Below are 12,659 nucleotides of genomic sequence, written 5' to 3' on the forward strand. Positions count from 1 at the left end.
TCCCATCGAGGGCCTTATGAGAGAGAAGGTGAAGCTGAGGGACGTTTGTCCAAGGAATCAGGTCCTCATACCTCAGGGAGGCAGCCTGTCTTGTATGCTCAGGCTACTATGGATGGAGCATATAAGATTAGGCACTAGATGGGTGCTTTGTAAGCCCAGACAGCCCACTCTGTGACCAGTGGGGCAATAGAACTCTCTTTCCCTTTTCCAGACCACATGTCCAGTCTACCCCTGAAGGCTGAGGCTTGTCAACCAAAAGTCCTATTGCTCCTTCAACTGCATGTGGCCTGGGTCCTCTGTGGGGGAGAGGGATAGAGCACAGAAGCCAGGGCTTTGTTTCTCCAGCCAAAGTCACTTACTGATTTTGCCCTATTCCCAGAAGGTGGCAGTAGGCTTTTGAAACCAGCTTGTTCTTCATTGCTCCTCAAGTAATGAATGAGGCTACTGTTCAGGATTAGGGCTGCATGCCAATATCCTTGTGTTTTTTTTCCCCTATACTGGGGATTGAACTCAAGGGTGCTCTACCACTGAGCTACATTCCTAGCCCTTTTTATTTTTATTTTTTTAATTTTGAGACAGGGTCTCACTATGTTACCCAGCCTGGCCTCAAATTTGCAATCATTTTGCCTCAGCCTCCCGAGTCACTGGGATTACAGGTGTGCATCACTGTGCCCTCCTCACTATCCTGGTATTAAGGGCTCTTGGTAGAGTTGTACTTTCCTATTTGCTTGGGTGGTGAAATGGGAACAGAGGGGTGTTACTTCTGGGCAGAAGTCTTTAGGAGCCAATGTGTTACTTGTCACACTCTCTTCTCTTTGTCACAAATGACTGGCAGTGTTCCAGAGACTGCAGGCTTTGTCATGCTGGGTCCCTGAATGAGGACAACGTGGTGTCAGGTCCTTACCAACCAATGAGGGGAACATAGTATGAGTGAGAAATAATCCTTTTAAATAATCACTGAACTTTGGGAGATGTTTGTTACAATAGTGCACCTTAGTTCATCCTGACTGCTACAGCCACAGTAAGACCAAGAAGTCTCTACTACTCCCAACACAGACCAGACTAGTCTAGTGGGCTCTGAGGTGCTCTCATTTATGGAGCACCCAGTGGGGGCTGTGTGTTCTGTCCAGTAAGCAGGTATGTTGTTGAATTTCTATTACAAGGGGATGAAACATTGTGTCAATGACCCAAATGCCCAGAAGGAGGAGCAATTCATCCTCCATGCAGGTGATACACAACTAGAACTTGAAAAGTTTCAATTTATTTACACCAATAGCAGTTAACCTTTTTTTTTTTTTTAAGTAGCTATTGTGTACTTGGAACTGATCTAAACTCCACTTATTTGAATTAATTTAATCTTTATAAGAATCCCTGAGGGTGGGTACTATCATCCCCATTTCTCAAAGGGAGAGACTGACACACAGAGTTAAAAGTAACTTATCTGAGACCCCAGGAGTCAAACTCTAGAGCCCACTGTCTTTGGCATTTTAGACAGAAGGGTCAGGCTAGTTGAATGTGTTTATATTAAAGGGTTTACGTGACCAGGGTGTGATATCATCTGGAGTAAATTTTTCATAGGGCAAATGAAAGAATGTCATTGGAGTTGTGGTTAGAAGTGTGGACCAGACTTTGAGGAGGTCTTGGATGTCAGGTTGAGGGCTTTGAAACTGTCCTGAAATCAACAGACTTTGGAGGTCTTTAGGAATGTAACTGATCGTGTGGGTGCTGGATTGGAGGGTAGGTGTTAGAGGAGGCAGAAGCCGAGTAGAGGAGGCTATAAAATGGCCTGGAGAGAGAAGGGCAGCCTGGCCCAGTACAGAGCAGAGGTGTGGAACTCCAGCCCATTTAGCTTGTTCCCCTTTCCCCTGACACACACCCTTTGAATGACACATACCCTTTTGAATGTATCCACTTCATGTTTATGTGGCTTTCATGTTTTTTTTTTTTTTTTTTAAGTGGACTGAAAGCTCCTTTAGGGCAGAGTCCCTATTGGGTGTTCTCTACCCTGTCCTCCTGTACCTTAACTTAAGTTGATGTTTAGAATGTCCTCCTTGCAAGGCAAAATTCTATACCTTGTCCACAGCCATGCCCAAATGTCATCTGCCTACTGCACACTGTCTTCCTGGTGGTACATCTGTCATTGGATTACAACTGGAATCCAGAACCTTGGTCAATGCTCACTGTTGGCACCAGGCCCCTGGCTTGTGCCAACTACTGAGTGCCCTGCCTTGCCTGGTGTCAGCCAGTCTGTGCAGGTCTTCTCTGCTCACCCATTGTGGGCTCCTTGAGAGAAGAGACCATCTTATTCACCCTATTGTACTGCTGTGGGATTCCAAAGCACATGGAGGGCCCTCAGGAAAGAGAGTCCCATCTGACCTCTTGTCTCAGTCATGGGTAGATGGCCAGACCATCTTTGATGGTGAGATATTCTCATTATAGAGATGCTTGCTTGCCTGACTCATGAAACATTAAACAAATCTTGTTTTTTTTTTTTCATTTAAAAACAATTAGTCACAACCTCAAGCTAATGGCCGGATATAGCTCAGCAGTCGGCAGACGTAGTTCTGAGAATAACCTCTCCTGCCTGCCTTGTGCTCTACTAGCTCCCAGAGCCCATTCAAACTCAGTATCCTTATTAAACCCCAGAAATCCCCACAAACCAGGCAGGGCAGCTACTTCTGCCCATTTTTGTATGAAGAAGTAGCCCCAGAAGTGGGGCTACCAGCCAGGTTCACCCCAAGTTTATATAGCTGGCATCCTACACAGCTGGGCTTCTTCAATCTCAGTCCATTCCCCGACCCTCCAGCTGCCCTCTACCTCTCATTTCTGGTCCCTGCACTGGGACTCAGCTCTATAATGCTCCTGTCTTCAGTACTGAGCAGGTGCCTGATCCCCTCCAGCTCAGATGGCCAGCTCCATCTACTTTTGGAGGATGCTAACTCACAGATCCCTGCTTTCCACTTGACTTGGTCTTTAAACATTTTTTTTTTTTGGCATCAGGGATTGAACCCAGGGCCTCACACATGCTATAGGCACACAGTGATAACACACAGACCAAATGCAGAAGGAAAGTAATTTTCTTCCAGATTTGCTGTTTGCCATCTGGATCTAGGACTCCTGAAGTTGTTTAAAATCTGGGAAGCAAAAAAGAAAAGTCAGGAAAATTAAATCCCAATACAGGATTCAGCAAGTTCAAGACAAGCTGAGTAGAATTGTCACTGTCCTTGGGCAGTTAGATAGAGGCGCCTGCCAAGGTGTCTTAACTACTGCCTGGGCCTGGGACTGAAACCACTTGGTTCTACCTGGCTCCTCTTGGAGATGTCAGGCTGAAGGTTGCCAATTTGGTGATAATCAGTCTTTTTCAGCACATGGGAATTTGCTAGTTTCTAACAGTGTCAGAAAGTCTGACCACAAATCTGAGAGGAACCCAGATGGATTAAAGAAAAGAAATTTGGCTTCTATGACCGGGGTCAGTAGCTCAGCGTAGGTCAATGTACCCCATGGTGGTAGCACTAAAAGAGGATGGTAGTCATCAGTGGCTTTCAGCATCTGTCATACCTGATCTGGCCAACCATCTGCTGGTGTGTCCTCTAGTTGCTTTGTGGTGTTGCCCCTTGTCACCATCAATCCTGAGCTTAGAGAAGCAGCCTCCTCCAAGAAGTTATCATTAAAACATGATCTATTTCTAAGGGTGCATTGTTATATAGGTCCAAGAACACCAAGTTTCAAATTATGACCTCCCAAAACCACATTGATTGCTAAGATGCTAACTGTATTGTGAAGTCTAATGAAACCACTCAGTGCAGGTGTTGTTCAGATAAAGCCATACCAATAAATAATTCCTGCCTTCTGCTTAAGGCAAGGCTCAGTGCTAGGTCCAGAGAAGGCTGGTGGCACGAAAACCTTCTCTTGCCTTGCAGCTATTTAAGATTCTGAACAGCATGTCACAAAAAGCAGAGAGGTGAAATCTCTATTCAAGCATTAGGAAGCTCCTGAGGACACAAGTATAGCCACTACTGTCCTTGGGCAAGTCATGGGGCCTGCCAGTGTTTCATTTTCATATTTATAAAACGAGGACAAAACCTTTTATGAGTGTCCAGTGAGATAGTGTATATAAAGTGCTTATCCCAATATGGCATATTGTATACATGCAAATAAATATTTGCCACCATTTTCGTAGAATTAGACATGGATGTGAGCCACATAAACACAGCCTAGACAGAGAAGAGAGGTTGAAGGTGATAAAGAACACCAGATTTGGTGACCAGAAGAAAGCTGATTCCTTTATAGGCAGGGAGGATGCTCAGAAGGAGTTGAACGTGGATGGAGGAAGAGTCCATCTTGAGGGAATGGGATTGTGGTCCTCACCTGCAGATTCAACAAGGCAAGGAGAGAGCTCAGGGAGAGAGCTGGGCTGGACACCTGGATGAAAGAGTTGCAGGTCAGATGGGTCCTGGGGAGGAGGGAAGGTTTCTAGGGAGGGCATGTGAACTGGGAGGAGATAAGGGGAAGGACTTGGTTCTGGTGGCTCCTTGTGTAAAGGAAGATCATGATGGGGAAGGGTGTCCATGGAAACAGAGTAGAAGCAGTCAGGGGAGGAGGAGGGCCAGGATGTCTCTTGCAGGCCTGGGAGTGTGCACAGGGCCCTTAGACTCTGGGAGATATGCTAGAATCTGAAGGCTCTGTTAACAGAGGGTGCATGTTGGGCCATGGGTGCTGTCTTCAGTGGAGGCTGAAGTCACATTGGATGCTAAGGGGATGATTCTGGAGGAGAAGTGTCAACTTCTCTTTCCTTGGATATTGCTCTGATTCATATGGTTATAAGGAAAAGGATCCTGAGGACCCGTGAGTTGAGGGGTCACTGCTGGAGAGTCTTTTTTTTTTGTACTACAGATTCCACTTCTGGGCATGCAGTGTGCCCACAAGGGTCAAAAGTAGGGATAGGAACCAATATTTGTGCACCCATGTTCATATTAGCCATATTCATAATAGCCAACAGGTGGATGTAACCGAAGTGTCCATCAACCAATGAATGGATATACAAACTGGTATGGAATGAACTATTATTCAGCCTTAAAAGGGAAGAAAAATTTGATATATGCTAAAACATGGATGAAGTCTGCTAATTGAAGAAAGCTAGTTATAAAAAGACAAATATTGTGGGATTTGTAGAAGGATAATAGATAAATTCATGAAGACAGAAAGTAGGAAGGAGGTTGTCAGGGGCTAGAGGAAGGGACAATGGGTAACTGTTGTTTAATGGGTTCAGAAATTCAGTTTAGGAAAATGAAAAAGGTTCTGGAGATGGAGGGTGCTATATGTGTTTAATGCCACACATCTTTATACTTAAAAATGGTTGATATAGTTTTAGGTTATATGTATGTTACTACCTATGGGGATCATATGGATTGAAACTGAAATGACACATATAACAGGAAAAGATGTCTAAGCAAGGTGTGGAGCCTTGCAGGGTGGCACGGGCCTGGATTTCACACCCAGGCCAGCAGTGTGGCCAGGAAAATTGTCTCATTGCTTGTGTCACGGATTTCTCACTTGTAAACTAGTTATGACAGCCTCTGTCCTCTAATTGTCCGGGGTTGTTCTATGGCCTGGGAGAGCAGGTTTGGGAAAGCACTTGGTAAACTGTCCTGTAGAGCCCTTGGGGGCGAGTGTACTTTAATGCCTTGACTCAGGGGTCAGAGCTCTCGAGCTTCTCCAGGTAGGGCTGCAACAGGCATGTGGTTGCTCATGTCAGGTTATGTCTGACCATGGAGTCCTATCAGGTTCCTGAGGGCAGCTGCTAGAGTGACCTTAGCAGGGCATTTTGGTCTGTGGCCAGTATGCACATCCAGAAAGTCTTTGCAGCTTTTCTCAGCCAGATTCTGGGAGAGAATCATCCAATTGTTCTCTTAATTCACTGTAGGTGATGCATGAACGTGTCCTCTGTGCATCTAAGATGGTACTAGTGGAAGTGAAAAAACAGGCTGTCATAGTTTTCTGTGTTCTGGGGTTCATTGAATAACCCCAGTTGAGAAAAGCTGGGACCTGTCAGACCTAGACGCCTCCCGAACCCCAGTCTCCACCCTAGGTTTAGGTACACAGGAAGTGAGAGACCTAAGGGAAACAGAGACTGGGTCAAGTTTTCACAGCATCTCAAGACAGGTCCCTAAATGCCAGGCCAGGGCTGTGTGATGGGTAACATGATGGCTCCATTCCTTTTTCTTTATTCTTTTTTTTTTGTGTGTGTGTGTGTGTGTGTGTGTGTGTGATACTGTGGATTGAGTCCAGGTACACTTTGCCACTGAGCCACAACTCTACCCCTTTTTATTTTATTTTGAGATAGGGTCTCTCTAAGTTGCTGAAACTGACCTCATACTTGTTATCCTTCTACCTTAGCCTCCCCAGTCGCCACTTCCTTCTTCATTTTAAAAACAGGGCAGACTCAGGTTGCTGGGTTTTACTCCACTGGTTATGATGGTACGTTTGGGGAGCTGCTTCCCTGACCACTATATGCAGGAAAGGTGGGTTTGGGAGGTGGAGCAGTGTTCTCCTTCCCTGAGAGCTGAGGTCACAGCTGTAGGGCTAGTTCTGCAGGCAGCTAAGTGCGCTGTGGCCCTGGCATGGCTGGAGGAGGGGCAATAGCTAAGTGGTTTCTGAAAAAGGGCAAAAATGATGGGAAAAGCTTTGGGATCCTCTGGGAATCAGAGCTGTGGCAACAGCAGCTGCTGCCATTGCTGGAAATGTTTCCTTGAGTGCCAGAGTGTGCCCACGGCCCACCCCTGCAGTACGTCCTGGGGAGGGGCCAAAGGACCCTCACAGAGGCAGGGAGGAGCCAAGGACCCTCACACCAGCCCAACTCTTGCTTCAAGTAGCAATTGTCACTGAGCTCCCTGGCACCCACCGGTTCTGCAGTGTGCCTGAGTCTAGCTGGTAAGTCTCTTTTGTTATTTGATGGTCAGTGCAGATGTTAGCTTTTAGAATGGCCAAGCTGGGCCCTGCCATTTGCCAGTTGTGTGACAACGGGCAATTAAACCAGACTCTCAGTGCCTCATTTACTCCATCTAAAAAATGGGGATAATAGCAGTGATTCATGGAGACTCTTGCTAATAGGTGCTGCTAGGCAGGGATTAGTTTATTCTTTTGCATCCTCAGGGGTCACGGTGAGGCTGAAGTAAAATTACTGTGCACTCAGCTTGGCTAATCGTAAGCACCGGGTAAGTGATAGCGCTGTTGTTATCAATGTTATATTTTGTTCTGTGTTGGGTGAGGAGGCTGCAGCTGCTGCTGAGGCTGGAGGTTTGTGGCTGGAGGTTTGCGGGGCATTGCCCTCTCTGTGCGCCGGAGGGGTGCAGGTCTGGCTGGGGTCTTGTCTTGGCTCTTGTCTCTTTGTTCTTGACAGAGCCCCTCTGTTTTTCATTCCTGGTTTAGGGAGCCTTCACTTCTCCATCCCTCCTGGGGAGATGCTGAGTTCAGAAGAGGGGGTGAGGATGACAGTGCTGGGTCCTAGACCAGCGTTGTCCCAGCTTCTCAGAATGTCACAGGTGGTAGGAGGGAGGTGCTCCCAATGGATGGATTACTTGGGCAGAGAGACAAGTGGGAGAACTCTGCTCAGACGCCTTGCCTGTGTTGGGGATGGAGGAAGGGAGTCTTCTCCCAGGTGAGGGGCAGTGTCCTGTCTGGCTCTGGAGGTGAGGGAGACCCAGAGGTCAAACCAGGTCTTGGTTGGGAGGGTTGGTTTTCAGGGCCATCTTTTAGTGCATCTTGATGAATTTGTGAATCTGGCATAAACCAGAATCCCCACTTCCATTAGAAGACCAATGTGTGTCCACAGACAACACAGTTGGAACCCCCCCGTGATCACTGTCAAGTGTTCTGATGTGACAAGTGCATTGCTGTGGGACTCATGTGCAGGGCACACCCAGGCCAGGCAGTGAGACTATCCTGTCCCTGTTCCTCCGTCCACCCTATAGCAAGTGGCTCCTTTTCATTCCTGGGAGAAGCTTGATTCCAGTAGGAAATTATGTATAGAGTGTGTGTGGTGCTTATTTGGTGCTTATTTGGTGCTTATCTTGCTTCAAGTAGCAATTGAATGGTTTGTGAATAATCACAAATGATGGACTGAAGGGCAGTACCTCATGGGCTGCTTCCTATTTACTAGGTTTGGTTAAATTGGGACAAGTCAGAGGGAGAGACAAAGCCCCTAACCAACAACATCACTGAAAGATTCATGGAGACTCCTGCTAATAGGTGCTGCTAGGCAGGGATTAGTTTATTCTTTTGCAGCCAGCCTTACCCAAGAGGAGACCATGGACAGTCCAGGGAGAGCCTAGCATGGGATGTGACCTGGGTCTTATTTGCATTTTGGGTTTTGAGCTTCTTAGGACGCTTGTCTGAGTGGGAGAGTACTTCAAGTTTAGGGCTTGTACCTGGCCCCAGGGGTGGGAGTTCCTGGTCTGATCAGCCCCGAGCTTCTGGTGTGGGGTCTGGGGCTGAGTTTAATGTTCGAGAAAGAACGCCAAGCCTTTCAGAGAGGTGGTTGAGTACTGGCGATGCTCTAGAGTCAGGCCAGCTGGGATCAGATCCAGGTTCCACCTCTTTCTATCTGTGTGACCTCAGGAAAGTAACATAACCTTTCTGGGCCTCAGCTTCCACATCTGTGAAATATAAATCTGAGAGCTCTTGGGAGAATTGAGTGTATGCAGGTAAAGGGCATAGAAGGGCTATTTGCCTTGTGCATGGAGGATGCTCAAACATGCTGGCTATTCCTATTCCCATTCTCCTCCTATGCCTTTTATTTGCATTTATTTATATTTTTATTAATATATTATTATTATTATTTAGTGCTGGGTATTGAACCTATGTCCTTGCTCATGCTAAGACTATGCTTTACCACGAAGCTACACTCTCAGTCTCCTGTGCCTTTTAAATGACTACAGGCTTCCTATACTATGGATGGTCCTTGACAGAAAGTTATCTTCTGAAAGCACAGGTCTCCATGCTTTTGAAGCTACTGGTGGCTTCCTGTCATCCACACAATCGTGTCCACATTCTCTTTCTTGGCCTTCGAGACCTCCAGCCACCAGGTTCTAACCCACAGCCTGCCCTATAGTCCCTCTGACTTGCTCTTCAGCTGCTCTGAGATTCTGCCATCTCCCCAGCCTCTGTTCAGTCTGCTTTCCTTCCAGGCCCACCTTGTCTGTCTTTCTTCCTCAAAGCCTCCTTCAGCACCTCCATCCTTCCTGTCCCAGGCAGACTCTGGTTTCTCTCTCCCATGGGACATGATTCTTTTTAGACCCACCAGCACAGAGCTGGGCCCCTAGGAGGCTCAGCAGATGGGTTGAATGATGGGATGAACAGGTGGGGGAGTGGCTGTAAGGGGGCTTTCTGTGGCAGGGAACACTCCCTGCTACAGGGTTCTATCTCATGGGTGAGTTAGGGACAGACTCAGGTCCTCCTGAGAGCAGACCACAGGGGAAGGAGAGTGGACTGTCTGTCTTCAGCTGTCTGCTCTGTTTACAAGCTGCAGAGCAATGAGGCGGGCTCACTTTGTTTAACATGATCTGGGCATCAGATCATAGCTGATTTATTGCCATGGTCTGGCCACATGCTCTGAGTTTTCACTGTTGAACTTTCACTTGAAAATGCAGGACTTGAGCTGCCTCTTAGTCCTTCAGTGGCTATTTCCCAGACATGGCTGGAATATTGATCTCCCCAACTCACTGCAGAAATAAAAATAAAGAGGCTCTGTGTCTAATTGTTCTCAATTCTCCCACAGAGACCAGAACAGCCTTTTCATAACAGGACAGATCAGGCAAGGTCTCTGCCCAGGAGAAGTTTGCAGGGTTCAGGAGAAGTAAAGCAGTGACAGATAGAATTTGTGGACCACGTGCTGAACTGGGCTAAAGTTATGAGCATGAATGGACAATGAACCAGGCCCTCTGGAGTCGGGAGGGGCATGACCCATGCAGGGATTAGGAGGTCTTGTGCAGGCTGTATCAGTACCATATCTCAAGGGGAGAGGCTGTCTAAGAGATGATAGGATTTGAGCGAGGGGAGAAGAAAGGAAGAGCACCCCAAGTGAGGCCCCATAGGAGCAAAGACCCCTGGGATGGGGTGGCCTGGATATCAGGGAGTAGGATGCCCAGCTGGGGGGAAGGAAGCATGGGAAATGAAGGCAGGGAGGAGGTAGAAAAGAGCATGAGCACCTGCTTACAGCTGTATGTGTGGACCCTAACAGACAGCTTATCTACTGGGGTTCAGGCCTGGAGGGCCCACAAGCCCCAAATCACTTCATGTCTGAAAGTGCAGGCAAGGATGCCTGAAATACACTAATTTCACAAAATTACAAAAAACCTGTGCTTAAGTGCGTGCACACACGTAGACAAGCCCCTTCTTATGTCAATGGTTGTGGCGGCCAGGCTGAAGGGCAGAGGCAGGTGGTGCATGTGGCACCTGGGCACCTGAGGTAGGAGGGATGCCTAATGCAGAGAGTAGGTGTCACCTTGTTCCAGGATGCAGACCACTTGACTCTTTGGGGCTGAGATTTCCTCATGACCGACCTCCTTCCTGAATGTAGTTGGTAACAACCACTTTGATGGCTGCTTTTGTTCTGATCAGGGGAGGGAGTCAGGCAGTGGTACTCATCCTCACTCTGTGGATGAGCCAACTGAGCCTAGAGAATCCCAGAGGAGAGATCCTTCTGCCCTAAGCCCTGAGCCTGTGAGCTGTTCACCCTGGGGTCCAGGGGTGGGAAGTACAGTCCCAAAATCTTTAGTTCTGGGGTGCTGGGGGAAGCAATGGTTGAACTTTTGGGATATCTTGCTTCACAAGAAACCTGACAAGGAAAGCAGGTAGGGGCTGAGGATGTGTAGTCAAGCTGCAAACAAACCCCATCTCTGGGGCTGTCCACAGGTTGCATACTGATCCACAGAGGATCTGGCAAGGATGAAGAAGTGGGCTAACGTAGACTCAGGTGAGTCTGAGGACCCACCCCACGAGGATTCCTGCCCAGACCCCCCTGATGGAGACCCTAACTCCAAGCAATCTCCAGCCAAGCCTCACATTTTCTCCACGACCAAGAGCCGCACTCGGCTCTTTGGGAAGGGTGATTCGGAGGAAGCATCTCCTATGGATTGCTCTTATGAGGAAGGTGAGCTGGCCTCCTGCCCAACCATCACAGTCAGCTCAGTTGTCATCATCCAGAGGCCTGGGGATGCTCTCACCTGTGCCAGGTAAGTCTAGAGTCCCCTCCCTGCCAGGGTCCCAACCAGCTCTAGGGGCAGCAGGCCCAATCATGGATACAAGACAAGTGGTCCCACTTCTAGGTTAAAGGCCACAGATCTGGGAAGCTGAAGAGCTTTGGGAGGTGGTCTGCCCCAGAGTCTGCACTCTTAAGACCCCTGGGACTCCTGGTTACTGTTGTTGGTGTATATGCTGATCCTAGTTGTCCGTTGATGGCTAGGAATTCAGGCCTGGAATGCTTACCAGCCCTAGACACTTGACTCAAGGTCAGGAGATTTTAGGACAAAAAAGCTCCAGTGAGAAGCTCATCAGCCCTCCTGTATTCTCCAGAGCAAGGCAGGGAGGACTCACAGGCTGGCTGATTTCTGGGCAGTGGTAGGATGCCTTTATAGTTAGCAGGGGCCATGCAAACCCCTGCCTCCAGAGCCCTCCAGGTTACTACCCCCTGAGCCCCAGCAGAGAAGCAAATGAGCTGGGTGTTAGCGGAGGTGGCAGTGGTGAAGTCTTTATCAATGACACCTACAGTGTGGGGACAGAAGGGAGACACATACACCAAGGGTCCCTGCTACATTGGAATCCTGGAAGGTCACCTAAGCTGAGGTGTGACTTTGGGATATATATATATATATATATATATATATATTTTCCTTTTGGTTTGCCTTGGGGTTTGGTCATGTTTTCCTGACAAGCTACAAATGCCCCTGGACCAAGGAGACATGAAGGTATGTGATGAAGGCCTTATCTGTCCTCAGGCAGCTGTCCCAGGACTCTGTCTCTGCTGGTGCTGAGAAGCCCCTCAAGCTCTACGATCGCAGGAGTATATTTGATGCTGTTGCTCAGAATAACTGCCAGGAGCTGGAGAGCCTGCTGCCCTTCCTCCAGAAGAGCAGGAAGCGCCTCACGGACAGCGAGTTCAAAGGTGGACCTCAGAGGGCTGGCTTCCTGGGAGGGGCCCTTTGCCCAAGTCTGCTCTGACTCTCAGTCTGTCTTTCAGACCCCGAGACAGGAAAGACTTGTTTGCTGAAAGCCATGCTCAACTTGCACAATGGGCAGAATGACACCATCTCTTTGCTCCTGGACATTGCCCGGCAGACAGACAGCCTGAAGGAGTTTGTTAATGCCAGCTACACAGACAGCTACTACAAGGGTGAGGAGGGTGGCAGAGTTGGGCATGGATCAGTCCACCTGGAACCAGAGGGGGGCTCTTATTCCCCTGAGCTCCTGACTCCCTGTACCAGCTACTGTTGGTTTCTCCTGGTTCTGATGGCTGCTTTCATCTTCTGCAGTTTCCTCCCTTGGCCCTGGGGTCCCTGCCTCCCTCCTGCTGATTTGGTGGTCCCTGGCCCTGGAAGTCATGACCTTTGGCCTCTCTACTACCATTCCTTTCCCCTGGGCAGTTTTGACAACTGTACCTTGCA

General features: G+C 48.3%; 1 protein-coding gene across 1 annotated transcript in view; it reads left to right on the top strand.

Annotated features, from left to right (window-relative positions):
* The window catches only part of Trpv1 (transient receptor potential cation channel subfamily V member 1), a 44,999-nt gene that overhangs the window by 7,863 nt on the left and 24,477 nt on the right, over positions 1-12,659 (top strand). Inside the window, exons 2-4 of the mRNA XM_015505990.2 lie at positions 10,912-11,231; positions 11,994-12,160; positions 12,236-12,388. Coding sequence (XP_015361476.1) covers positions 10,945-11,231; positions 11,994-12,160; positions 12,236-12,388 — 607 coding nt within the window. The 5' untranslated portion in view covers positions 10,912-10,944. The remainder of the gene's footprint in view (positions 1-10,911; positions 11,232-11,993; positions 12,161-12,235; positions 12,389-12,659) is intronic.

This window comes from Marmota marmota, unplaced genomic scaffold (genome assembly GCF_001458135.2).
Source record: "Marmota marmota marmota unplaced genomic scaffold, marMar, whole genome shotgun sequence".
Lineage (NCBI taxonomy): Eukaryota > Metazoa > Chordata > Mammalia > Rodentia > Sciuridae > Marmota > Marmota marmota.